Consider the following 27,931-nt stretch of genomic DNA (forward strand, 5'->3'; position numbering starts at 1 on the left):
GTAACACTGAGTTATCCAGAGCTTTGGTGATTCCAGACAGCCTGCAGAGTGCTCACGTTCACTGTCTGCCGCAGGTTCTTCACGTGGCGTTTCCCCAGCACCATCTGTAACGAGGCGTTCGATCTGCTGACCGCTCTGTACGAGGCCGGCGGCAGCGACAGACCCAGCACCTTCACCTTCCAGAAGGAGCCTGAGACGTCTGGAACGCAGCCGGAGATGGGCGAGGAGACGCAGGGCATGCTGCAGTTCCCCATGGATGCTCCGGGGGGCGCCAGCGCCTGCTGCCTGACCCTCCTGACCCTGGGCCTGTTGTCTGTGGACATCAGCATCCCGCAGCAGATCGTGGTGGTGGACAGCACACTGATGGACAGTGAAGTGGTCAAGAGGTACTGTACACCATATCTGTGCTAAAGACTTACTTAGGGCTGGCTAATAATTCTAAACAGATAATTACCACAATTTAATTTAGTGATATATGTGCTAAAGACTCACTACCGATATATGTGCTAAAGATTTACTACAGATAAATGCACTAAAGGCTCACTATATATATAATACTTATGGATATATGCGACAAAGACTCGCTACAACTGACGGTGTGTGTGCTCTCTAAAGCCTCACTAAAGCGCTGGAGGAGGAAGAGGAGGAGGAGGATGACGAGAAGAAGAGGAGGCTGGAGGTCAAACCCACTCAGGCGTCTCACACTAATTACCTGCTGATGAGGGGATATTACACACCTGGAATCCTGCGCTCTCAGACACACAACTCCAACAGCACCGACAGCATCATGGTCAACGCCTGCAGCGTTCATCTGCGGCTGAGGCAGACGCCTACACACACACTCTTCAGCAGCGGTCAGCACACACACACACACACACACACACACTCTCTTCAGCAGCGGTCAGCACACACACACACACACACACACACTCTTCAGCAGCGGTCAGCACACACACTCATGGTGTTTGTCATTGATGTGTATGTGCAGCTGCCGATGTTTCAGCTCTGTCTCCGTCCACTCCTGCATCTCTCCCGCCGTTCTTCACGCGGGTGTACCGCTTGGATCCCGCCGAAGCGCAGGTGTTCCTGGAGCGCTGTGTGAGCATGCTGGGATACGGAGAGCAGGACCTGCATGCGGTGATGGAGATCAGGCGCGCAGTGGAGGAGGAGGCGGAGTCTGGTGTCGACAGACAGGACCTCTGTGAGCGCTTCATTCACCTGGACCAGCCCGAGGATGGGCGGAGCAAAACACTCCTGCAGTACATACAGGTGAGAGAGACGAGCCACTGATGAGACTCCCCCGGGGTTCAGCTGTGCTTAGTGTGTGTGTGTGTGTGTGTGTGCAGGATCTGCTGGACGGAGAGCAACTGGTGGAGGTGGGCGCTCTCTCTCAGAGGCTGGTGTGTGCAGAGGCCGCATCTCATTGGCTGTTACAGAGCAGCTGTGGGAGTATGCAGATGCAGCAGACGTCGCCAGCGAGAAGCCCTGCCCCTGACTCCGCCCACGACACACCCCCTACTACAAAGAGACGAGCCTTGGAATCTGAATCAATGGAGACAGTTGCTGTGGATCCTGTCTCCACGGACACAGCTCTCAATCAGACCATTCCCACCGACACAGCTGAGATTCAGCCCGTTTCCAAGGAGATTGATGCTGAGGAGGAGGTTGCTATGGAGGCAGTGGTCCAGAAAGATGACGGAGCATCAGAACAGCATATGTCAGATGACAAAAGGGCAGACCCCACCCCTTCTCAGATGAAAGGTGTGTGTTTGGATACTGAGGTGTGTGTGTGTGTGTGTGTGTACTCTCTCTGATGTCTCTGATGTTGTTTCAGACGGAGCTGAAGGAGTTGATCAGGACTCACGGTGAGTGTGTGACGCATCTACATATACATTTTTTTGAATAAATGGGTTTCTGATCTCAGTGAGTGTTACACGGCGTGGGAAGGAGCTGTCTCTGTGTGATGCTGGTCTTCTCTCTCTCTGTCGGTCAGCGGGTCAGTGTGCTTCGTCAGCCGGCCGTGGCGTGTGGTGGACGGCTCTCTCAATCGTCCGGTGTGTAAGGGCATGCTGGAGTCAGTGCTGCTGCACGTCATGTCCAGCCCGGCTCTGCTGGAGTCTGAGCTGCTGCAGCACTACGCTCAGGTGCTTCAGCCCGTGGTGGTGCTGGACCTGCTGCAGGTGAGCACGCATTCATCTAATACTGGCCTAAATAATAAGAAGAATGAAGCGCAAGCTCACTGAAGACAAGTAGAACCTAATTACAGGCGAAAAGTAAAACAAATAAGAAATGCTACATACGTTGTATAAAGAGCTCAAAAGTATCAAAACACTGCATGTTCTTCACTGTGTAACAGAAACAGATTTTTTTAAAGCTACAAAAGAGGTTTAGTCAAAGCCAGTGAGAGATTTCCTCTTGTTTTTTGAGTATTGGACTTGAAGAGCTGCTCTGATCTAATACACTGTTACAGTCTCACTGTGTGGGTCAAAGTGACAATCAAATGTGCCTTTATGCCCAAAATAATAAAGGTCATGATATATGAAGATATTTTTACATTTCCTACCGTGAATTAATCAAACCTTTTTTTTTTTTTTTTTAAATATGCATTAAGAAATTAATTTGGACAACTCCAGATTCCAGATTTTCAGATACTTGTATAGATATAGTCCTATATATATATCTCAATGGAAAGATTATTCATGAAGCTTGGTGTAAATGGCCCTTCCAGATTTTTTTAAATCAATTAAAAACATTTGACACTCTGATTTTTTTAAGTTCACTCAGTTCTTCACATGTCTATATGAAGTGAGTTCTCTTTCCTTCACTTTCTTTCAGGTTGTGCTTCAACAGATTAAAATCACTAGTTTTTTTTAGCATGCAGTATGTTTTCCTGACTTTGTAGCATCACGTGAGCATTTAACCACGATAGAGACAACAGTTCTCTGCTGTTTGACAGATTGTGTGCTCACAGAAGTGTGTGTGTGTGTGTGTGTGTGTGTGTGTGTGTGTGCAGGTCCTGGTGGACGTGGGCTGTGTGAGGAAGCGCTACACCGTCCAGCAGCACAAACCGTCGCTCTTCTCTAAGCCCAGAGCGCCGCAGGTCAAAGGTCAGGCCGAGGTCAGTCTGAGGGACGCTGGGACGGTGTTCTACGAGCCGACGGTGGACTGCGTGCTCAGACTCGCACGGCTCTTTCCTCACGAGCTCAACTGGAATAAATGGGTACAGCTGTGTCTGCGCGCCTGATGATGATGATGATGATGATGATGATTTAATATCACCTGCTTTTGACATCTTTTAGTTAAAGATGTTTCTGGAGAAGCTGAAGCCATTTTATTTAATTTTTTTTGACGACAGGATAAACACTGAGAGACAAACTGTGAGAAAATGTGATCACAGAGGAAGAGGATCACTGAGAAATGATGCTGTGTAAAGTTCTTCCACTGCGACATGGCTTTATTTTGGATGTTTTTGGAGTTTTAAGTTTGTGTACTTGTATGTTTCTTTCTTACTAATAAACAGTGTGCAAGAGCTTGTATAAAATTTGACTCATCTCGGCCATGTTTGATGTCAGAGACATTTCTACAGACTTCTCTTAAATCTAGTTTATTCTAGTTTCCACAGATGTTAATCTTTTCTCCCCAGCTTCTTCTCATTCTTCTGGTCAAACAGTAAACCCTGAACAAGACTCTTCTTCAGAAGTCTTCTTGAGTAGAGGATGATGTTCTGTCACGGCTCCGCGGGGTCAGTTTCAGTTTGATGGGCTCTTTAGGGGCCAGTAGACCATTAAAGATGAGCTCGAGGGGGATCTGTGAAGACATGAACGTGTCAGCTTCATCTGTGCTGTTTCACAGCAGCTTTAGAGAAACACGTGATGATTACAGGGTTAATTCAGAGCTGAACAGGCTGTGTTTCTCTCTAGACATTTACATTTAGAGAATATATCGGAGTATTCTGTTCCCTTTGGTTTTTTCCTTCGTTATTTAAAACCTTCTGAGAAGTGGCAGAACCCTGTGTGTTGAGTTTAGAGCTGGGCAGACCATGGGTCAGATGAGTTTGTGTAGAGCTGTAGGAGTCTCACCTGAGTCTGGTCACACACGGAGACGTCGAACCTCTGCAGGATCTCCACAATAGCCAGCTTCATGGTCACCTGAGCAAACCTCATCCCGATGCAGTTCCTGGGCCCCAGACCGAAGGGCATGTACATGTAGGGGTCGATCGACTCCTTGTTGTCTTTAGTGAACCTGGGAATGAGGCAGAAGAAGCACAGAGGTGTTAGGTTTTAGAGTAAACTCGTGTGTTTATCTGGCTCTAGTCCACTACAGCGCTGTGTTTTGTGGTTAATGACGGACCTCTCGGGTTTGAAGCTCTCCGGGTCGCTCCAGTAATCTGGGTCTCTGTGGAGGGCGTAGGTTGGGATCAGCACCACCATGTCTTTAGGGATGAGGACGCCGTTGATATCCACCGTTTTCTTACAGACCCGCTCGAGTCGACCAGCTACGGGGAAGAGTCGGAGAGTCTCGCTCAGCGCCGCGTCCAGATAGTCCATGTTCATGACACCCTCATAGTCCACCGGAGCCTTTAACACAAAGCAGAGGTTAACCTCTCGGACTCTTCAGATTCACTCGGTTCTCCGAGCTCTACCTGCTCAGGGAAGGTCTGGTCGATCTCCTCCTGCAGTTTCTTCATGGTCTCTGGGTTGGTTGCCAGATTGTAGAAGAAGAAGGACAGAGTGCTGCTGCTGGTCTCATACCCGGCAAAGATGAAGATCATGGACTGAGAGAGGATCTCATGATCACTCAGACCTGCACAAGATACAGTGTGTGTGACTCAGCTGTGAAGGACACTATGAATAAATGTACATCCTTCTGATGCCTCATCCCCTGCTGACATGAAGTCCAACAAACTAATTAAGTAATTTCCACAAGTCACCATTGCAGAAGACAAGCTTGGAATATGAAAAAGCTTACATTCAGTAGATGGAATATAACTATTACATTGATTCTGTGAAAAGATGATCTGAGCACGGTTGCGTAAGATATACTTTACTTTGGATTTGACTTTCTTCTTTTTGGAGAATCAAACTTTTTCTTATCTTAGGATTTCTTTTGATGAAATACATCATGGTATAAAATTGCATGTGGGTTAGAGAGAAAGTACTGGTAATATAAGGTAAGTACATGTGACTTTATATGTATACATCCTTATGCACTAAAACAGTTGAATAGATGCATTTCTTTATGCTTTGAATACTTGAATATAAATTCACTTAGGGACTTAATTATCAGTATTGGTTATATAATTTCATATCCAGTGTGGAAGGCACAATAACAACTTGTGTGGGGCCAGCAGGAAAAGTCACACAACTATTGAAAACATCATCATGTAGCACTGCCTGAGAGAGGCTCCGCCCACACACTTCTGATTGGCTGTGATTTGTGATAGATTTGTTTGTGTCTGGTGTAGAGAGACAAGTCAGCTTCACCTTTCTCCGGGTGTTCAACGCTGCTTCTGTTCTCCGGCTTCCCTGCGGCCTGAGAATCAACCATCAGCTGCAGGAAGTCCACTCGCTTCTACAGGAAGTGAGATCTAGCTGTATTCGAAGCCTCGAATCAGTTTGTTCATGTGAAGTGTTTGTCGTACCTTCCTGTGGTCCTTAACCACTCTTTCAGACTTGATCTTCTTTAGGGAAGCATAGAAGAAATCCATCACCGATGATGGGAAGAAGGTGTAATTCATTTTTTCCAGAACAGGGATGACGAAAGGAAATAAGGCTATAGAAGAAACACAAAGAGGTTCTAAAGCCTGACCGAATGTGATCAGCGTGATGCTGTTCATTGCTCACATCACAAACCAGCAATGCTTTATTTACATTTTTTTTAAGTTGTAGTTCAATACCCATTTATTAATATTATTAATTTATAATTGTTCAGTGTAGAATCTAAATTCTAGCTAAATTTTTGTATTTTCTATTTAAGGCTTTACTCTCTTTTTCTCCAAGAATGTGTTCTGAAACAGCAGCCCTGAGCAGATCTGAGGTCTGCTGACTTTACCGATGATCAGGAAGAGAGGGCTGAACAGGTCAAACTTCAGCATTTTCTTGATGTTGGTCACGAAAGGGTCTTTGGGGTTGTTGAGAGAGTCGATGTCGACGCTGAAGGCTGTGCTGGTCACCACATCCATACTGTACGCCCCGAAGAACCTGAACACATGGGCTGAGTCTCTGATTTACAGTCGTCTCATGTGTTCAAGACGATCAGCAAAGCAGAGAACGGCAGCACATTATTTTTAACACTTTTACACGTACTATAAAAACAATAAAGTTTGACCCGAAGAGCTAAGAAACGGACATATAAAAAAAAATGCTGATTATTGATAGTGTCTAAAATGCTCAGTTTTCCCCTGTACACCAGCATCTGATCCTGAGATCGGTGATTGTTTTCTGATATGATCTCAGACGAAATCCAGTGGTAAAATCAGCAGTTTTTCCATGCTATCCCATGTCTGTTAATTTTACTGCTTTTACTTTTGTCCGACTGATGGGAGATGTTATATAAGATCATTACTGAGGTATTTGAACACCTGGTTATTACGTGGATATTATTCTTATCTGTTCAGATAACATGAGGCCATTTCTCACTCTTTAATATCCACGGCTTCTCCTCGCGTCGCTGTTTTTCCCAGATTATCAACCAGAATATGAGAGTGAGTCTTCATGATGCCAAACATCTGGAGAGGAACGGCAGAATATCATCATCATCATCATCATCACACACAGGTTACAGCGATTTTTTAATATCAAACACACACACACATCTTCCTTGGCATGAACAGTTCTGTTTTAATCTTGAACTGAGTGATACAGAGAAAGATAATAAGATACAGAGTTCAGTGAATGATTGCAGACTCACGGACCTCCTTTAGTCTCCCGCTGGTGAAGGAGGGCGAGAGGACGCTGCGGATCCTCCTCCAGTCGTCATCTTCAACGATGGACACGGCGTCGTACAGCTGACCGTTCAGACGGAAGTTCTGCTCGTTCAGAGGACATACGAGATGAAATGACCCCACAAACACATTCCAGTGATGGAAATCATATTAGACACAGTGACTGAAAAACATTGCTTGCTTTGTGATCAAATATAACCTTTTCTCCCATTTCTCCATTCATTTTTTGATTACTACGGTCCATCATTGTTCAGTGTAGATCAAATCTGTAGACAAGGCTGATTTAATTTTAGAAAGATGAAGATGATGAAAACAGCTTTACCCTTCTGTTGGTGAAGAGAGAGTAGCATTCTTTAATAAGGATGGTTTTGATGATGGATTGGTCCATGATGCACAGAACAGGCTGCCTCCCGTCATAAATACTGCGAGAGAAAATATAATTTCAGAAGGATTTTTGTTTCTCATCTGTTCTAAAATGAATTCACTGGAACTGTATAAATGATTCACTTTCCATGATGTTATTCATCACAACCTTCAAATGTTTATCAGTTTGGTTTTGTTACTGAATCATTTGTTTCATGTGAACCAGATGTTCTGAATCTTTCACAGCTTCATCCATTAGTCTCTCACTCACCCCCAGATTCGTCCATACTTCTTGAAACAGTCCACATCGAAATTATGAACACCCTGAAAGAGTCATATAAGACACTGAGAGAAGAGACAAAGCTGAAGTGTGCTCAGGTTCATTCAGTCATTAGAGAGGATGACTCTTTAATCTTTAAATAAAGCCAAACTTTGCTGTGTTTGCTTAAACGCACTCTTTACCTTTCTGTATTCCAGCATCGTTCCGAAGAACGGCAGGGCTTTGGGTCCCTGGACGCCCAGCTTCTTGAAGACACCATGAGGCCAGGATCCATACCTGGAAATGACATCAGAACCTTTTGACACTCAGTCGAGTGTTTGAGAACCAGGTTCTTCTGCTACTAAGGTGTGTCTGTTTATGTCAAACTCAACGTTTTCCGAATCCTTCTCAAACCGAAATATAGGTTTCACTTTATTTTGACGGTCCCTTTCACACGTTCTGTTGACTATAAGTAAATTGTTGACTATAAATAACTCTCTGTTAGTAGAGTATTAGCCGACTGGTAGAGTTAGGGTTAGAATAAGTTGACATATACTTGCAGTTATTTATGGTATCTGATGGGAAACGATCACAATAAAGAGCAGATATTAATCCGTCTACTAATACTCTAAAGAGAATACAAATAAACCACAACATTAAAGGCCTTTAAATATCAAGAAAACTTGCATGTGTACAATATGATGTAGAACATTTCCACCAATAGGGTACAAACTTTAATAAATACAAACCTCTGGATTCACAGTCCCATACAAACCTTTACTAAGCTGACCATAAGCGCCGTTTTCTGCGTCTTGGCCAGGACTTCTACATACTGAAATGTCTAGGTTTTGTTTGTGTGCAGACCAATCTGTGTATGACATCGGTTTCTTTGAGTCAAAGTAGTACAAAAATACTGGCAAGGACGCATCCGGGAAAAATGGCGCATATGGTCACCCTACCTTTACCAAACATTTTCTAGATAGGTGCTCTATCTAGCGCCAGTGTTTCAGGTGCCATATATCTAAGTCATACGGCTGGAGCGCCTCTTACTCAATTGCGGAATAATATAGTTGATTACCGTTTAAAATATGTTAGAAATAGTGAAATTTGGCAGAATAGTGAAGTGTAGAGAAAGTGACCCATCTGGTGATATGAAAGAGGATACTTTGTGTGTGTGCTCAGTCGGCCGGATCTATCAGTAACCCTTTAGTAAATCCAGTTTAGTTACGAATTTCTGGACCTCTTTTTCTAAACTCGCCCACATCTATGTCATGCTCCACAACATTTATCTGCGTTCATCGATTTCAAATTCAGATAAGCCCTGAGTAAAGGTTTGTTGCCAGATTGTGTTTTTATTTTCAACAGACAGAGAACCGCGAGTAACTCGGTGCAGAAGTAATGCATTACAGTAACAGAATACTTCTTGCTGTAACACAGTAGTGTAAGGCATTACTAATCAATTTACTAATAAATATTTTACTCAGTACATGTTCAGTAACTCATTACAAAACACTTTTAGTCCAAAATGAATTAAGTAAGCTCAGTCCACTAAATGAATTTGTCATCGTCACAGTAACTTTATGTAGGGTCACAAAATAACATTTTAGCCTAATTAACAGCAAACTACTGATGTGTGACACAGACTTCAAAGTCAATGACTCTGACGACCAAGTGTCCATCAGAATTTTTACACATTTTTACTTTATCTACCTGACAGAGACAGAAATAAATGCCTGATCCTCCTAATTATATTTCTAAACAAGTAAAGATTTTGTCTTCTGTTGCTTACCCCATTGGCTGAAAATGAGAGAAATACAAGCAGAAACAAGTAGAACTAGTTCTTCATTTTATCAGTGTGACTTACATGAAGAGAAGCGCCACAAACATCACGAGCAGAGCCCATGTTTCAGCGGAGAAGAACAGACCGTAGCTCATGGTTTCTGCTCTGGGACTCTCAGACTCAGTCCACAGAAACACTACCTCTCTATTCTCTCAGATTACACATTAACCAATGAAGAAGAGCCTCACAAACCCTCCCACAGCATCACACCGACCTCTGAACCAACCTACAATCACTGCTGAACTCTTCAAGCCACCACAAAGACAAATCACATGAACTAAAACAAACATCTGATCCACTAAGAGCTGAAGATGTTGTAGAGTCTGTAATGTTAGTTTTCATCTCCCTGAGCTGAGCTGATTCCATTTCTTTAATCTCAAGAATGTAAGTGAATTAGGACGTGGCATATTTAAAATGCAGCTCTAGTTTTATTAGCTCAAATGTGTGCGTTTTAGAGCTTCTTGGAAAATCCTCATGCTGCTGTCTTCTGCTGAGTTATCCTGTACATCTGTCTCAGAGGTGTGTGGGTCAAACACATCATATCAATATCCTACAGAACCAGTTTGAGCACTTTATTTGTGTCTTTGTTCAGGTCGTTTTGAGGTCGTTCGTTATTTTCTCATAAATGCTGCTTAACATTATCCTATTGTTCTAATACTTGCTGCCACAACTTTCCCACAAACATCTGTAACTTTTTAATAAAATTTGTGGATTATTAGAAGAAATTGTGCATACAATATGAAAAAACGCACTGTTTATCACAATATTGTGCTTAAATGTTTAACAGTGACGTTTGTTTTGAGATGTTTTATCTTGTACACACTGCAGTGTTCATAATCAACAAGATTTACAAAGAGTGACAAAATGTTGTAATCCAATATTTTGCGATAATACAGCATCATTTCATCTTTGTATGCTGAATTATTATTTGAAGAGGTCATATGATCCGATTTCTAGTTTTCCTTTCTCTTTGGAGTGTTACAAGCTGTTAGTGCATAGATAAGGCCCCTAAACCTGCAAAGATTGCACAGAGACTATAAAGTGAGGTAGGTCTAACTCTACACAAACAGTCAGGTGCTTCTGACTCACAACCTTTAAGTTTACGTACATTTAAGTAAGTTATATTTTCTTATTAAAAGAACCTGTTGAAACACAAGTTTTGAGCAGTGAAGGGTAGTGCTTGTTTCTCTGATCATGAATGCAGACATGGTGTTATGTTTATGAAGCACGATGCAGTTGAAAGACGGTATAAGTCATTACAATCAGTAATTATGTCTCCACTGGATGCAACAAATGCCTCACTATTAATGTGTTTTATTGTTTTTTTTTTCATTGCCAGAATGAAGGGGTGTAACATTTCTGTCACACACTATTTAGGTATTCAGCCAATCACAGTGCACTGGATAACTGGCCAATCAGAGCACACATCACTTTTTATAATAATGAACTTCGTGCAAATCGACCGTTTTCAGGCGTGGCTTAGAATAATATGTTTTTGCACCTTAAACTGCATAAACACATTGCATTACACCAAATACACAAAAAAGCAACATCATATGACAGGCACCGGAGTCTCTTTAAGCCAAGCCACATTTAAAGCAAATCCTGTATTGTAAGGTTGTGTTTTATATTGAATACAGTCACACATATCACACATGTCAGATACATCTCTTTAATTGATTTGATACATTTCTTATTTTCATTTTATTTCTTTCAAGACTAACCTCATTTTATCTGTTCTCTCTAAAATCTCAAACTATGAATCACATGGCATCATCATTTCCACTATCAGAAAGTCCCAGGTGACAGCAGAATCTGTCCAAAGAGTAAAACAAGTTACTGAACTCTCAGTCCGAGTCCGAAAGACCCAGAGAATCCTCCTCTTCACTGAAGACTAGACACTACACCTGTTCTTTTATTTTAAAAGAGTGATCAGACCTCCTCCTCGGACTGAAAGAGAAGCGTACAGCAGACAAGCTGCTCTACGATGTGTTGTTGTTGCAGATGTCTTTTGAAACCTTCCGAGAGGCTTGAGCTTGAGTTTGATGGGCTCTTTGGGAGAAAGGAAACCATTGATGCAGAGCTCTAGAGGAACCTGTGAAGAACAAGAGAAGGTCAGCATGAGTGAAGGAATGCAGTCCTGGTGTGAGACCATGTTTAGGATCCGTCTGCTCACCTGAGTCTGGTCACACACGGAGACGTCGAACCTCTGCAGGATCTCCACAATAGCCAGCTTCATGGTCACCTGAGCAAACCTCATCCCGATGCAATTCCTGGGCCCCAGACCGAAGGGCATGTACATGTAGGGGTCGATCGACTCCTTGTTGTCTTTAATAAACCTGGGAATGAGGCAGAAGAAGCACAGAGGTGTTAGGTTTTAGAGTAAACTTGTGTGTTTATCTGGCTCTAGTCCACTACAGCGCTGTGTTTTGTGGTTAATGACGGACCTCTCGGGTTTGAAGCTCTCCGGGTCGCTCCAGTAATCTGGGTCTCTGTGGAGGGCGTAGGTTGGGATCAGCACCACCATGTCTTTAGGGATGAGGACGCCGTTGATATCCACCGTTTTCTTACAGACCCGCTCGAGTCGACCAGCGACGGGGAAGAGTCGGAGAGACTCGCTCAGCGCCGCCCAGATAGTCCATGTTCATGACACCCTCATAGTCCACGGAGCCTTCAACACAAAGCAGAGGTTATTTTATATGTGCACTATAGCGATAGGTCTTACTGTCAATGTTTCTGGTAATTTTGCACCATTTCTATTGTTAAGGCGATTGTATTATTCTGTTCAGGTGTGCCTGGTTAATTATATTTGATTGGTCCGAGTACTTAAGGTCCTGAATGTTTACCATGCAGTCTTCATATGGTTAGTTTGTGGCCAAAATCTTGTTTGTGACAAAAACAGGTGTGGACCACCCAAACGCCATCATTCTACATAGTAAGTGGCCCAGAGCAAGGTGTTGGATCTAGGCCAAAATAATAAAAACAATGTTGTCCAGAATAGGCTAGTTCTAGATTATTTTATTTATTATTGTGGCTGACATTCAGCCTTCCTATGGCTTGCTCAAATTTGGCAAACAGGAGCGAACCATTCTTCACAGTATGTGGACCGGAGCAAGGTGTTGGATCTGAGAAAGAATTAGTATCAATGAGGCCTAGATTTGGGCCAATTCTGCTTAAATTGGTTTATTCATGGTTGACATTGAGCCTTGCTTTGCATTGCTTGTGACCCAAATCTGGCAAACAGGAGCCGACCACCAAAGTGCCATCATTCTACATGGTATACGGGGCAGATAAAAGTGTCAGGTGTGGGCCTGATCTGGGCCTCAGGAATTTAGCTGGTTTAAAGTTTGATTGAGTGCTCTGAATTCTACCTTATTAGGGAAGGCCTCATCGATCTCCTCCTGCAGTTTCTTCATGGCCTCTGGGTTGGTTGCCAGATTGTAGAAGAAGAAGGACAGAGTGCTGCTGCTGGTCTCGTACCCGGCGAAGATGAAGATCATGGACTGAGAGAGGATCTCGTGGTCGCTCAGACCTGCATAAGATACAGTGTGAGGAATGTTTCTTCAAATATGATGCTGGCTCTTAATTTTCATTGAGATGCTTGACCTTTCTCCGTGTGTTCATTGCTGCTTCCGTGCTTCCCTTCGGTCTGAGAGTCGACCATCAGCTGCATGAAGTCCACTCGCTTCTACAGGAAGATGTATGCGATTATATTCAGGCTCATGCATTTGGCAGATGCTTCTATCAGTTTTAATGAATTCCTGGGAATTAAACCCATGGATTTGGTGTTGTTCGTGCAAAGTGTTTGTCGTACCTTCTTGTGGTCCTTGGCCACTCTTTCAGACTTGATCTTCTTTAGGGAAGCATAGAAGAAATCGGTCCCCGATGATGGGAAGAAGGTGTAATTCATTTTTTCCAGAACAGGGATGATGAAAGGAAATAAGGCTATAGAAGAAACACAAAGAGGTTCTAAAGCCTGACCGAATGTGATCAGCGTGATGCTGTTCATTGCTCACATCACAAACCAGCAATGCTTTATTTACATTTTTTTTAAGTTGTAGTTCAATACCCATTTATTAATATTATTAATTTATAATTGTTCAGTGTAGAATCTAAATTCTAGCTAAATTTTTGTATTTTCTATTTAAGGCTTTACTCTCTTTTTCTCCAAGAATGTGTTCTGAAACAGCAGCCCTGAGCAGATCTGAGGTCTGCTGACTTTACCGATGATCAGGAAGAGAGGGCTGAACAGGTCAAACTTCAGCATTTTCTTGATGTTGGTCACGAAAGGGTCTTTGGGGTTGTTGAGAGAGTCGATGTCGACGCTGAAGGCTGTGCTGGTCACCACATCCATACTGTACGCCCCGAAGAACCTGAACACATGGGCTGAGTCTCTGATTTACAGTCGTCTCATGTGTTCAAGACGATCAGCAAAGCAGAGAACGGCAGCACATTATTTTTAACACTTTTACACGTACTATAAAAACAATAAAGTTTGACCCAAGAGCTAAGAAACGGACATATAAAAAAAAATGCTGATTATTGATAGTGTCTAAAATGCTCAGTTTTCCCCTGTACACCAGCATCTGATCCTGAGATCGGTGATTGTTTTCTGATATGATCTCAGATCAAATCCAGTGGTAAAATCAGCAGTTTTTCCATGCTATCCCATGTCTGTTAATTTTACTGCTTTTACTTTTGTCCGACTGATGGGAGATGTTATATAAGATCATTACTGAGGTATTTGAACACCTGGTTATTACGTGGATATTATTCTTATCTGTTCAGATAACATGAGGCCATTTCTCACTCTTTAATATCCACGGCTTCTCCTCGCGTCGCTGTTTTTCCCAGATTATCAACCAGAATATGAGAGTGAGTCTTCATGATGCCAAACATCTGGAGAGGAACGGCAGAATATCATCATCATCATCATCATCACACACAGGTTACAGCGATTTTTTAATATCAAACACACACACACATCTTCCTTGGCATGAACAGTTCTGTTTTAATCTTGAACTGAGTGATACAGAGAAAGATAATAAGATACAGAGTTCAGTGAATGATTGCAGACTCACGGACCTCCTTTAGTCTCCCGCTGGTGAAGGAGGGCGAGAGGACGCTGCGGATCCTCCTCCAGTCGTCATCTTCAACGATGGACACGGCGTCGTACAGCTGACCGTTCAGACGGAAGTTCTGCTCGTTCAGAGGACATACGAGATGAAATGACCCCACAAACACATTCCAGTGATGGAAATCATATTAGACACAGTGACTGAAAAACATTGCTTGCTTTGTGATCAAATATAACCTTTTCTCCCATTTCTCCATTCATTTTTTGATTACTACGGTCCATCATTGTTCAGTGTAGATCAAATCTGTAGACAAGGCTGATTTAATTTTAGAAAGATGAAGATGATGAAAACAGCTTTACCCTTCTGTTGGTGAAGAGAGAGTAGCATTCTTTAATAAGGATGGTTTTGATGATGGATTGGTCCATGATGCACAGAACAGGCTGCCTCCCGTCATAAATACTGCGAGAGAAAAATATAATTTCAGAAGGATTTTTGTTTCTCATCTGTTCTAAAATGAATTCACTGGAACTGTATAAATGATTCACTTTCCATGATGTTATTCATCACAACCTTCAAATGTTTATCAGTTACTGAATCATTTGTTTCATGTGAACCAGATGTTCTGAATCTTTCACAGCTTCATCCATTAGTCTCTCACTCACCCCCAGATTCGTCCATACTTCTTGAAACAGTCCACATCGAAATTATGAACACCCTGAAAGAGTCATATAAGACACTGAGAGAAGAGACAAAGCTGAAGTGTGCTCAGGTTCATTCAGTCATTAGAGAGGATGACTCTTTAATCTTTAAATAAAGCCAAACTTTGCTGTGTTTGCTTAAACGCACTCTTTACCTTTCTGTATTCCAGCATCGTTCCGAAGAACGGCAGGGCTTTGGGTCCCTGGACGCCCAGCTTCTTGAAGACACCATGAGGCCAGGATCCATACCTGGAAATGACATCAGAACCTTTTGACACTCAGTCGAGTGTTTGAGAACCAGGTTCTTCTGCTACTAAGGTGTGTCTGTTTATGTCAAACTCAACGTTTTCCGAATCCTTCTCAAACCGAAATATAGGTTTCACTTTATTTTGACGGTCCCTTTCACACGTTCTGTTGACTATAAGTAAATTGTTGACTATAAATAACTCTCTGTTAGTAGAGTATTAGCCGACTGGTAGAGTTAGGGTTAGAATAAGTTGACATATACTTGCAGTTATTTATGGTATCTGATGGGAAACGATCACAATAAAGAGCAGATATTAATCCGTCTACTAATACTCTAAAGAGAATACAAATAAACCACAACATTAAAGGCCTTTAAATATCAAGAAAACTTGCATGTGTACAATATGATGTAGAACATTTCCACCAATAGGGTACAAACTTTAATAAATACAAACCTCTGGATTCACAGTCCCATACAAACCTTTACTAAGCTGACCATAAGCGCCGTTTTCTGCGTCTTGGCCAGGACTTCTACATACTGAAATGTCTAGGTTTTGTTTGTGTGCAGACCAATCTGTGTATGACATCGGTTTCTTTGAGTCAAAGTAGTACAAAAATACTGGCAAGGACGCATCCGGGAAAAATGGCGCATATGGTCACCCTACCTTTACCAAACATTTTCTAGATAGGTGCTCTATCTAGCGCCAGTGTTTCAGGTGCCATATATCTAAGTCATACGGCTGGAGCGCCTCTTACTCAATTGCGGAATAATATAGTTGATTACCGTTTAAAATATGTTAGAAATAGTGAAATTTGGCAGAATAGTGAAGTGTAGAGAAAGTGACCCATCTGGTGATATGAAAGAGGATACTTTGTGTGTGTGCTCAGTCGGCCGGATCTGTCAGTAACCCTTTAGTAAATCCAGTTTAGTTACGAATTTCTGGACCTCTTTTTCTAAACTCGCCCACATCTATGTCATGCTCCACAACATTTATCTGCGTTCATCGATTTCAAATTCAGATAAGCCCTGAGTAAAGGTTTGTTGCCAGATTGTGTTTTTATTTTCAACAGACAGAGAACCGCGAGTAACTCGGTGCAGAAGTAATGCATTACAGTAACAGAATACTTCTTGCTGTAACACAGTAGTGTAAGGCATTACTAATCAATTTACTAATAAATATTTTACTCAGTACATGTTCAGTAACTCATTACAAAACACTTTTAGTCCAAAATGAATTAAGTAAGCTCAGTCCACTAAATGAATTTGTCATCGTCACAGTAACTTTATGTAGGGTCACAAAATAACATTTTAGCCTAATTAACAGCAAACTACTGATGTGTGACACAGACTTCAAAGTCAATGACTCTGACGACCAAGTGTCCATCAGAATTTTTACACATTTTTACTTTATCTACCTGACAGAGACAGAAATAAATGCCTGATCCTCCTAATTATATTTCTAAACAAGTAAAGATTTTGTCTTCTGTTGCTTACCCCATTGGCTGAAAATGAGAAAAATACAAGCAGAAACAAGTAGAACTAGTTCTTCATTTTATCAGTGTGACTTACATGAAGAGAAGCGCCACAAACATCACGAGCAGAGCCCATGTTTCAGCGGAGAAGAACAGACCGTAGCTCATGGTTTCTGCTCTGGGACTCTCAGACTCAGTCCACAGAAACACTACCTCTCTATTCTCTCAGATTACACATTAACCAATGAAGAAGAGCCTCACAAACCCTCCCACAGCATCACACCGACCTCTGAACCAACCTACAATCACTGCTGAACTCTTCAAGCCACCACAAAGACAAATCACATGAACTAAAACAAACATCTGATCCACTAAGAGCTGAAGATGTTGTAGAGTCTGTAATGTTAGTTTTCATCTCCCTGAGCTGAGCTGATTCCATTTCTTTAATCTCAAGAATGTAAGTGAATTAGGACGTGGCATATTTAAAATGCAGCTCTAGTTTTATTAGCTCAAATGTGTGCGTTTTAGAGCTTCTTGGAAAATCCTCATGCTGCTGTCTTCTGCTGAGTTATCCTGTACATCTGTCTCAGAGGTGTGTGGGTCAAACACATCATATCAATATCCTACAGAACCAGTTTGAGCACTTTATTTGTGTCTTTGTTCAGGTCGTTTTGAGGTCGTTCGTTATTTTCTCATAAATGCTGCTTAACATTATCCTATTGTTCTAATACTTGCTGCCACAACTTTCCCACAAACATCTGTAACTTTTTTAATAAAATTTGTGGATTATTAGAAGAAATTGTGCATACAATATGAAAAAACGCACTGTTTATCACAATATTGTGCTTAAATGTTTAACAGTGACGTTTGTTTTGAGATGTTTTATCTTGTACACACTGCAGTGTTCATAATCAACAAGATTTACAAAGAGTGACAAAATGTTGTAATCCAATATTTTGCGATAATACAGCATCATTTCATCTTTGTATGCTGAATTATTATTTGAAGAGGTCATATGATCCGATTTCTAGTTTTCCTTTCTCTTTGGAGTGTTACAAGCTGTTAGTGCATAGATAAGGCCCCTAAACCTGCAAAGATTGCACAGAGACTATAAAGTGAGGTAGGTCTAACTCTACACAAACAGTCAGGTGCTTCTGACTCACAACCTTTAAGTTTACGTACATTTAAGTAAGTTATATTTTCTTATTAAAAGAACCTGTTGAAACACAAGTTTTGAGCAGTGAAGGGTAGTGCTTGTTTCTCTGATCATGAATGCAGACATGGTGTTATGTTTATGAAGCACGATGCAGTTGAAAGACGGTATAAGTCATTACAATCAGTAATTATGTCTCCACTGGATGCAACAAATGCCTCACTATTAATGTGTTTTATTGTTTTTTTTTTCATTGCCAGAATGAAGGGGTGTAACATTTCTGTCACACACTATTTAGGTATTCAGCCAATCACAGTGCACTGGATAACTGGCCAATCAGAGCACACATCGCTTTTTTAGAATAATGAACTTCGTGCAAATCGACCGTTTTCAGGCGTGGCTTAGAATAATATGTTTTTGCACCTTAAACTGCATAAACACATTGCATTACACCAAATACACAAAAAAGCAACATCATATGACAGGCACCGGAGTCTCTTTAAGCCAAGCCACTTTTAAAGCAAATCCTGTATTGTAAGGTTGTGTTTTATATTGAATACAGTCACACATATCACACATGTCAGATACATCTCTTTAATTGATTTGATACATTTCTTATTTTCATTTTATTTCTTTCAAGACTAACCTCATTTTATCTGTTCTCTCTAAAATCTCAAACTATGAATCACATGGCATCATCATTTCCACTATCAGAAAGTCCCAGGTGACAGCAGAATCTGTCCAAAGAGTAAAACAAGTTACTGAACTCTCAGTCCGAGTCCGAAAGACCCAGAGAATCCTCCTCTTCACTGAAGACTAGACACTACACCTGTTCTTTTATTTTAAAAGAGTGATCAGACCTCCTCCTCGGACTGAAAGAGAAGCGTACAGCAGACAAGCTGCTCTACGATGTGTTGTTGTTGCAGATGTCTTTTGAAACCTTCCGAGGCTTGAGCTTGAGTTTGATGGGCTCTTTGGGAGAAAGGAAACCATTGATGCCGAGCTCTAGAGGAACCTGTGAAGAACAAGAGAAGGTCAGCATGAGTGAAGGAATGCAGTCCTGGTGTGAGACCATGTTTAGGATCCGTCTGCTCACCTGAGTCTGGTCACACACGGAGACGTCGAACCTCTGCAGGATCTCCACAATAGCCAGCTTCATGGTCACCTGAGCAAACCTCATCCCGATGCAATTCCTGGGCCCCAGACCGAAGGGCATGTACATGTAGGGGTCGATCGACTCCTTGTTGTCTTTAATAAACCTGGGAATGAGGCAGAAGAAGCACAGAGGTGTTAGGTTTTAGAGTAAACTCGTGTGTTTATCTGGCTCTAGTCCACTACAGCGCTGTGTTTTGTGGTTAATGACGGACCTCTCGGGTTTGAAGCTCTCCGGGTCGCTCCAGTAATCTGGGTCTCTGTGGAGGGCGTAGGTTGGGATCAGCACCACCATGTCTTTAGGGATGAGGACGCCGTTGATATCCACCGTTTTCTTACAGACCCGCTCGAGTCGACCAGCGACGGGGAAGAGTCGGAGAGACTCGCTCAACGCCGCGTCCAGATAGTCCATGTTCATGACACCCTCATAGTCCACCGGAGCCTTTAACACAAAGCAGAGGTTATTTTATATGTGCACTATAGCGATAGGTCTTACTGTCAATGTTTCTGGTAATTTTGCACCATTTCTCTTGTTGAGGCGATTGTATTATTCTGTTCAGGTGTGCCTGGTTAATTATATTTGATTGGTCCGAGTACTTAAGGTCCTGAATGTTTACCATGCGGTCTTCGTATGGTTTGTTTGTGGCCCAAGTCTTGTTTGTGACAAAAACAGGTGTGGACCACCCAAACGCCATCATTCTACATAGTAAGTGGCCCAGAGCAAGGTGTTGGATCTAGGCCAAAATAATAAAAACAATGTTGTCCAGAATAGGCTAGTTCTAGATTATTTTATTTATTATTGTGGCTGACATTCAGCCTTCCTATGGCTTGCTCAAATTTGGCAAACAGGAGCGAACCATTCTTCACAGTATGTGGACCGGAGCAAGGTGTTGGATCTGAGCCAGAATTAGTATCAATGAGGCCTAGATTTGGGCCAATTCTGCTTAAATTGGTTTATTCATGGTTGACATTGAGCCTTGCTTTGCATTGCTTGTGACCCAAATCTGGCAAACAGGAGCCGACCACCAAAGTGCCATCATTCTACATGGTATACGGGGCAGATAAAAGTGTCAGGTGTGGGCCTGATCTGGGCCTCAGGAATTTAGCTGGTTTAAAGTTTGATTGAGTGCTCTGAATTCTACCTTATTAGGGAAGGCCTCATCGATCTCCTCCTGCAGTTTCTTCATGGCCTCTGGGTTGGTTGCCAGATTGTAGAAGAAGAAGGACAGAGTGCTGCTGCTGGTCTCGTACCCGGCGAAGATGAAGATCATGGACTGAGAGAGGATCTCGTGGTCGCTCAGACCTGCATAAGATACAGTGTGAGGAATGTTTCTTCAAATATGATGCTGGCTCTTAATTTTCATTGAGATGCTTGACCTTTCTCCGTGTGTTCATTGCTGCTTCCGTGCTTCCCTTCGGTCTGAGAGTCGACCATCAGCTGCATGAAGTCCACTCGCTTCTACAGGAAGATGTATGCGATTATATTCACGCTCATGCATTTGGCAGATGCTTCTATCAGTTTTAATGAATTCCCTGGGAATTAAACCCATGGATTTGGTGTTGTTCGTGTGAAGTGTTTGTCGTACCTTCTTGTGGTCCTTGGCCACTCTTTCAGACTTGATCTTCTTTAGAGAAGCATAGAAGAAATCGGTCACAGATGTTGGGAACAAGGCATATTCCATCTTCTCCAGGACAGGGGTGATGAATGGAAATAAAGCTAGTGAAGAAAGAGAAAAGGGTCAGAAAGTTTTTTATGCTGAAGTGCCATTCTGATTTGACTGGACTAGTCAAGCAGTTTACCGGTAAACAGGAACAGAGGGTTCAGGAAGTCAAACTTCAGCATTTTCTTGATGTTGGTCACGAAAGGGTCTTTGGGGTTGTTGAGAGAGTCGATGTCGACGCTGAAGGCTGTGCTGGTCACCACATCCATACTGTACGCCCCGAAGAACCTGAACACATGCAGACCACAGAGAGCTATAATCATCCTCTGATAAACATTTATTCTCTATAAATAGTGAATATTTTACATTAATATTATTAGTCTGAGAAGATATGTTATTGGAAAGGCATTTGGACACCTTTGGTCTATAATTACAGTGATGTTTTTGCAGCTTCATTCTTATTTATTTAGATAACAAGAGGTTATATGTGATATTATGTAAGACTCTTGCATGTGATTCTCACTCTTTAATATCCACGGCTTCTCCTCGCGTCGCTGTTTTTCCCAGATTATCAACCAGAATATGAGAGTGAGTCTTCATGATGCCAAACATCTGGAGAGGAACGGCAGAATATCATCATCATCATCATCATCATCATCACACACAGGTTACAGCGATGTTTTAATATCAAACACACACATCCTCCTCGCCATCAATCATTCTGGTTTAAACTAGTAATTTTACATCTTGAACTGAATTGTTATGTGTTTGTACTGCAGAACAATATTACTGTGTTCAAGGTATGCTTCAGATAAAATATATGAACTACAGCTATAACACTTTTCAGCATTTCAGAATGACACAGAAAGAGAAGATAAAGCATGAATAAATCCTAATGTGAATCATTTGCTCTGTGCAGCTCAGCATGAATTGTAACAATATTACCGCTTTCATGTAATCATTATCTGTTGACTATTGAAGCGTGGGAATGATACAGAGAAAGGTAATAAGAGTTCAGCTCTAGTCTGGGTTTCTCTCTTAGACGACTGACGGTGTATCTGTGGCGTGATCAAACAGAAGAGGACGTGTGTGTGAATGATTGCAGACTCACGGACCTCCTTTAGTCTCCCGCTGGTGAAGGAGGGCGAGAGGACGCTGCGGATCCTCCTCCAGTCGTCATCTTCAACGATGGACACGGCGTCGTACAGCTGACCGTTCAGACGGAAGTTCTGCTCGTTCAGAGGACATACGAGATGAAATGACCCCACAAACACATTCCAGTGATGGAAATCATATTAGACACAGTGACTGAAAAACATTGCTTGCTTTGTGATCAAATATAACCTTTTCTCCCATTTCTCCATTCATTTTTTGATTACTACGGTCCATCATTGTTCAGTGTAGATCAAATCTGTAGACAAGGCTGATTTAATTTTAGAAAGATGAAGATGATGAAAACAGCTTTACCCTTCTGTTGGTGAAGAGAGAGTAGCATTCTTTAACCAGGATGGTTTTGATGATGGATTGGTCCATGATGCACAGAACAGGCTGCCTCGCGTCATAAATACTGTGAGAAACACAAATAGAAGCATTCAGTTTATTATAATCCTGACTTCATAAGAATTTGCACAACTCATTTACTCTGATTTTTCAGATCTTAAAGACAGTAGTAAACCTTCAGTCATGTTTGTCATTTAATTTCAGACTGGAGTTACACTAGTACATTTTAGTTTTTAAAATGCATAACTTTTGCTATGGTTACGCCTATCTAATCTGTTGTTTTCAAGGTCGAAAACAGAGAATTTTGAAAATGCCATTTTAGTCTAAAAACGCTGGGGTAGCACACAAACGCATCTGCGATCTAAATACAAGGAATCTACATATACATATCTATACTTGTTCTTGCTTGGATGGTCATGCATTTTAGGTTGTGTAAGGTAAACAGAGAACACAGCAGAAACACTAGTGCAAACGAGATTTGTTTTCATTTTAAAACAGCATTTTAAAATGAAAACGCACTAGTGTAAACAGGGCCTGAATCTGTTCTTTTTCATTTGTGTCAGATGTTCTGAACTGATTCTTTCAGATGTTTCATCGTTTAGTTGGCACTCACCCCCAGACTCGGCCATACTTCTTGAAACACTCCATATCAAAATTATGAAACCCCTGTAAGAGCATAGACAAATTAGTTCAAAGAGTCATAAAATAAATGAAGCTGAAGTAAAAGCATCTAGGTTCACGTTACAGGTCATCAACATCCAAAGGTGTCCAAAGTTCAGTTTAGCACAATATTATGCTGCATTAACACTACAGACTTACCTTTCTGTATTCCAGCATCGTTCCGAAGAACGGCAGGGCTTTGGGTCCCGCGACACCCAGCTTCTTGAAAACACCATGAGGCCAGGATCCATACCTGGAAATGACATCAGAACCGTATGACAGATATATATCATCGCAGATTTTGCTACTGAATGCTTTGAGTGTTTGAAGTGCTAGACCTCTAAAAATGACTGATGCATTGCTTACTGAGTTATTATGTTAAAATTCCAGAAACTGAAAGAACTATTATTTTAACACGAGTCACTTACATGAAGAGAAGCACGACAAACATCACAAGCAGAGCCCATGTTTCAGCGGAGAAGAACAGCCCGTAGCTCATGGTTTCTGCTCCGGGACGCTCAGACTACAGAAACACCGGCAGTGAGGAGCAGCAGCTATATTCTGCTCTCAGATTACACATTAACCAGTGAGGAAGACAAAAACAGGGGCGTGTTCAACCTCTGAACAGCCTTACAAACACGCTCACCTCTGACCAAACTCATTTCACCTTTATGCAACTAACACGCCGTTTTACTGCATTCTTGAGCTGAAGTCATCAATCCCATGGCCAAGACGAATTACATGATCTTTTTAAGACCTGCGAATAATTGTGTGTTTAAATGGAGAGTGAATAGATCTCCCGCTTCTTCTCAGATGCATCTCCTCTTTGTGCGCGCTGTATGTTAGCATTGGCTCGTTTGTGTGACTATTATTTCTCCAACAGAGATGAAGTTGATAGCTAAAAACTAAAACCTGCTCTTGTTTGTATGAATGTGCAGCATCTGATCCATACTGGGGCACTGAATTTGTGTGTGCAGGCATTCTGCCTGATATATTAGTTTGTGTTTTTAGTGATACTTATATTATGTTATGGTCCATTTTCCTGAAAAAGAACATTATGCTGCTGGCTATTGCAGTTATATCGGATAAATACATCTAAAAGGTTTGACCCACGCGTGACGATAAAATAACTCCTCCACTTTTTGTAGTAGCATAGTGTTTCTGGTTCAAAATAAATGGCCCACAAAAACTAGCTTATAAATCTTGTTATGCTATATTATTGGATCAGCTTCATTTCTTTCACTTAGCACAAGTTCTGTGTTTCTTTTTGGATCACTGTTCTCTGAAGTGATGGGGCAGGTCTGGACATGTTCTCCTGAGAACAGGAAGGAAGTCACAGCTATAATACTGGTTAGACCGTAAAGATGACGCGTGTCTGCGCTGCACCTAAAGGATTCTCACCCTAAATGCACTCCATTGGTTGAATCAGAAGAGTGACACAGAGCAGACCAAGAACAGGACGCGCTCAGCACTTGTGTGAGGTTCTGACCCAAACCCATGTGCATTAAACACGTTTGTAAGAATACTTTATTTTGGGTACTTAAATGTGGAAACAGTGCTGGGTAAACTGCTTACAAACTGTAGTCCATTACTGATTCCAACTTACTTGACAAAAAGTGTAGTTGGTAACTTAATCAGTTACACTGCGTGTTAGGTAATATTATCAGAACACTTATTTTAGTTAACTTTGACCTAACATACTTTTGGACTTGTTTATCACATTGATTTATATATGATAAAGATGAACTTATATTTATTGTACTATTGTATTAATTATCTTATAGACACGGTCGCTCCTTTATACTTCAAGAAAAACTGTCCAACATCGGGGTATAATGAGAACACTCTGACCTTAATAAGAGCCCAGAAAAAGGAGGTGCAAGAAAAAACTTGAGGTGTTTCATATTGCATGGAAGGAAAACATTTACACAAAAAAAGCATTAAAAACTGCTTGATCTTCTTACTTGTCACCTCTTTTAGATGAAAACAAACACAACCCTAAGTATTTATTCAGTACAGTGGATAAAGTAGCAACAGGTGCAGACATTTCGCTATCAGCTACAGTATCGCATCAGATTCAATGTGATTCCCCTGAGGAACAACTCATCCTCTACTGTAGGAGAAACAAGTATTTCCAGTCAGAATTTAGACCATGCTAAGTATAGTACAGAGACTGCTCTCATCAGAGTTACAGATTTATCTCTTATCAGCCGATCGTGGTTAAATCTCACTAGTAGTGCTACTGGATCTTAGCCCTACATTTGACAGTCGACCATGAGTTTAAAATTGAACTGGAGGTTAAGTGCTGGTCGTCCGGTCAGAGAAGAACTGACCCCAACTGAACCTGGTTTCTCTTAAGGTTTTTTTTTCTCCATTATGTGTTTTGGCTCCTTGCCGCTGTCCCTCTGTCTTCTTTGTTGGGGACACTTAACTTCTAGCGATTATCGTCGAATTGATTACAGAGACAGTCTCTGCATTTAATAAAAAAAAAAGTGTCACTATACATCCCTATCATTGTATTCTTCTACTTTATACTGTTCAGTGCTTTGATACAATCTGTATTGTTAAAAACACTATATAAATAAAAGCTATTGATTGATTGACCACAACACAACTATTATTTTGAATAGACTAGAACAGACTTTTTGAATAAATTATGTTTGGCATGGTTCAGTATAATAATGCCAGACCAATATTGTTTTGCTGATTTTTTGGGTTGATACGAGCCTGACACACATATATCGGCATCAGTGGATATACCGCAGATATGAACGTTTTTTTACAGAACATATAATGCAGATAAAATAAAATAAAAACTAAATTTTAAAGGTGAAAAATAGTTTGTCCAGCTGAACACATTCATTGTTTGCTGTTGGTGACCAGCCAACCCTTTCACTTTAGTGAAATACATAACTTACTATAAAATTAATAAACATGACAACATAAGTTTCCTTTCTCAGTATAAGTCCAATGTAACATTAATTCACCACAAGTGAGCTGCCATCTGTGAACATCCGGTAAAGCCAGTGTATGAGTTCAAGAGCTGCTTTATGATGTGTTGTTTTTACAGATATCTTCTGAGAATGAAACTTTCTGAGGTTTGCCAAGCTCTAGAGGAACCTGTAAAGAACAGGAGAAGGTCAGTGAGAGTGAAGGAACGCAGTCCTGGTGTGAGACCATGTTTAGGAGACGTTGAACCTCTGCAGGATCTCCACAATAGCCAGCTTCATGGTCACCTGAGCAAACCTCATCCCGATGCAGTTCCTGGGCCCCAGACCGAAGGGCATGTACATGTAGGGGTCGATCGACTCCTTGTTGTCTTTAGTGAACCTGGGAATGAGGCAGAAGAAGCACAGAGGTGTTAGGTTTTAGAGTAAACAGCACCACCATGTCTTTAGGGATGAGGAGGCCGTTGGTATCCACCGTTGTCTTACAGACCCAAAGAGTCGGAGAGTCTCGCTCAGCGCCGCGTCCAGATAGTCCATGTTCATGACGCCTTCATAGTCCACCAGAGCCTTCAACTCAATAACTAAACTTTCAACGTCTCACAGTGATTCTTATTAGTGTTTCATTATTTGTTTATTTCTATTATACTATATTTAGGAAGGAATATTATTGAGCTCCTACTGCAGTTTTTTCTGGACTTATTGCTTCACCCAGTGAAGATGAAGATCATGGACTGAGAGAGGATCTCGTGGTCGCTCAGAGCCACAGAGAGCTATTGTAGTCCTCAGAGAAACATATATGCTCTATATAAAGTGAATATTTTCCATGAAAATTTTTGGTCTGAGATGTTAGTGAGGCATTTGGACACCTTTGGTCTATAATTACAGTGATGTTCATTCTTATCTATATAGATAACAAGAGGTTATATGTGATATTATGTAAGACTCCACGGCTTCTCCTCGCGTCGCTGTTTTTCCCAGATTATCAACCAGAATATGAGAGTGAGTCTTCATGATGCCAAACATCTGGAGAGGAACGGCAGAATATCATCATCATCATCATCATCATCATCACACACAGGTTACAGCGATGTTTTAATATCAAACACACACATCCTCCTCGCCATCAATCATTCTGGTTTAAACTAGTAATTTTACATCTTGAACTGAATTGTTATGTGTTTGTACTGCAGAACAATATTACTGTGTTCAAGGTATGCTTCAGATAAAATATATGAACTACAGCTATAACACTTTTCAGCATTTCAGAATGACACAGAAAGAGAAGATAAAGCATGAATAAATCCTAATGTGAATCATTTGCTCTGTGCAGCTCAGCATGAATTGTAACAATATTACCGCTTTCATGTAATCATTATCTGTTGACTATTGAAGCGTGGGAATGATACAGAGAAAGGTAATAAGAGTTCAGCTCTAGTCTGGGTTTCTCTCTTAGACGACTGACGGTGTATCTGTGGCGTGATCAAACAGAAGAGGACGTGTGTGTGAATGATTGCAGACTCACGGACCTCCTTTAGTCTCCCGCTGGTGAAGGAGGGCGAGAGGACGCTGCGGATCCTCCTCCAGTCGTCATCTTCAACGACGGTCACGGCGTCGTACAGCTGACCGTTCAGACGGAAGTTCTGCTCGTTCAGAGGACATACGAGATGAAATGACCCCACAAACACATTCCAGTGATGGAAATCATATTAGACACAGTGACTGAAAAACATTGCTTGCTTTGTGATCAAATATAACCTTTTCTCCCATTTCTCCATTCATTTTTTGATTACTATGGTAATCAAAATTACCATAGTAATCATAAATACTTGTGCGAGAAACACAAACAATATTAATGTTACATTTAGAAAGATCAATGAGTTCATTATAATCGTGACTTATAAACATGATATTGGATTCATGCTTTATGTGCTTTAAAACCGCAAACTCACCTTTTTAT

At 41.5% G+C, this 27,931-nt stretch overlaps 3 protein-coding genes and 1 pseudogene across 3 annotated transcripts in view; 1 reads left to right on the forward strand and 3 right to left on the reverse strand.

The window, feature by feature from the left end:
• LOC122354630 (general transcription factor 3C polypeptide 1) overlaps positions 1-3,546 on the forward strand; it is an 18,722-nt gene extending 15,176 nt beyond the window's left edge. Inside the window, exons 31-37 of the mRNA XM_043252926.1 lie at positions 75-386; positions 616-854; positions 989-1,269; positions 1,347-1,761; positions 1,835-1,865; positions 1,994-2,180; positions 3,014-3,546. Of these exons, the coding sequence (XP_043108861.1) occupies positions 75-386; positions 616-854; positions 989-1,269; positions 1,347-1,761; positions 1,835-1,865; positions 1,994-2,180; positions 3,014-3,244 (1,696 nt within the window). The 3' untranslated portion in view covers positions 3,245-3,546. The remainder of the gene's footprint in view (positions 1-74; positions 387-615; positions 855-988; positions 1,270-1,346; positions 1,762-1,834; positions 1,866-1,993; positions 2,181-3,013) is intronic.
• On the reverse strand, positions 3,429-9,576 carry LOC122359260 (cytochrome P450 3A30-like). The gene is made up of 13 exons (XM_043259600.1): positions 9,430-9,576; positions 7,769-7,862; positions 7,578-7,630; positions 7,266-7,365; positions 6,914-7,027; positions 6,639-6,727; positions 6,052-6,200; positions 5,642-5,772; positions 5,484-5,571; positions 4,643-4,803; positions 4,351-4,577; positions 4,080-4,242; positions 3,429-3,807 (listed from the first exon to the last, which is right to left on the reverse strand). Exons 1-13 carry the CDS (start codon positions 9,498-9,500, stop codon positions 3,694-3,696), a joined length of 1,554 nt encoding a protein of 517 aa, XP_043115535.1. The 5' UTR covers positions 9,501-9,576; the 3' UTR covers positions 3,429-3,693.
• A 1,487-nt stretch (positions 9,577-11,063) lies between these two features.
• LOC122325412 lies at positions 11,064-17,144 on the reverse strand (annotated as a pseudogene).
• Positions 17,145-18,633: 1,489 nt separating this feature from the next.
• On the reverse strand, positions 18,634-23,609 carry LOC122359579 (cytochrome P450 3A30-like). Its single transcript, XM_043259965.1, has 13 exons — positions 23,455-23,609; positions 23,186-23,279; positions 22,980-23,032; positions 22,334-22,433; positions 21,982-22,095; positions 21,390-21,478; positions 21,006-21,154; positions 20,792-20,922; positions 20,583-20,664; positions 20,348-20,508; positions 19,421-19,647; positions 19,150-19,312; positions 18,634-19,068 (listed from the first exon to the last, which is right to left on the reverse strand). Exons 1-13 carry the CDS (start codon positions 23,523-23,525, stop codon positions 18,958-18,960), a joined length of 1,545 nt encoding a protein of 514 aa, XP_043115900.1. The 5' UTR covers positions 23,526-23,609; the 3' UTR covers positions 18,634-18,957.
• Between the last annotated feature and the right edge of the window lie 4,322 nt (positions 23,610-27,931).

Source organism: Puntigrus tetrazona, chromosome 1 (assembly GCF_018831695.1).
Source record: "Puntigrus tetrazona isolate hp1 chromosome 1, ASM1883169v1, whole genome shotgun sequence".
NCBI lineage: Eukaryota > Metazoa > Chordata > Actinopteri > Cypriniformes > Cyprinidae > Puntigrus > Puntigrus tetrazona.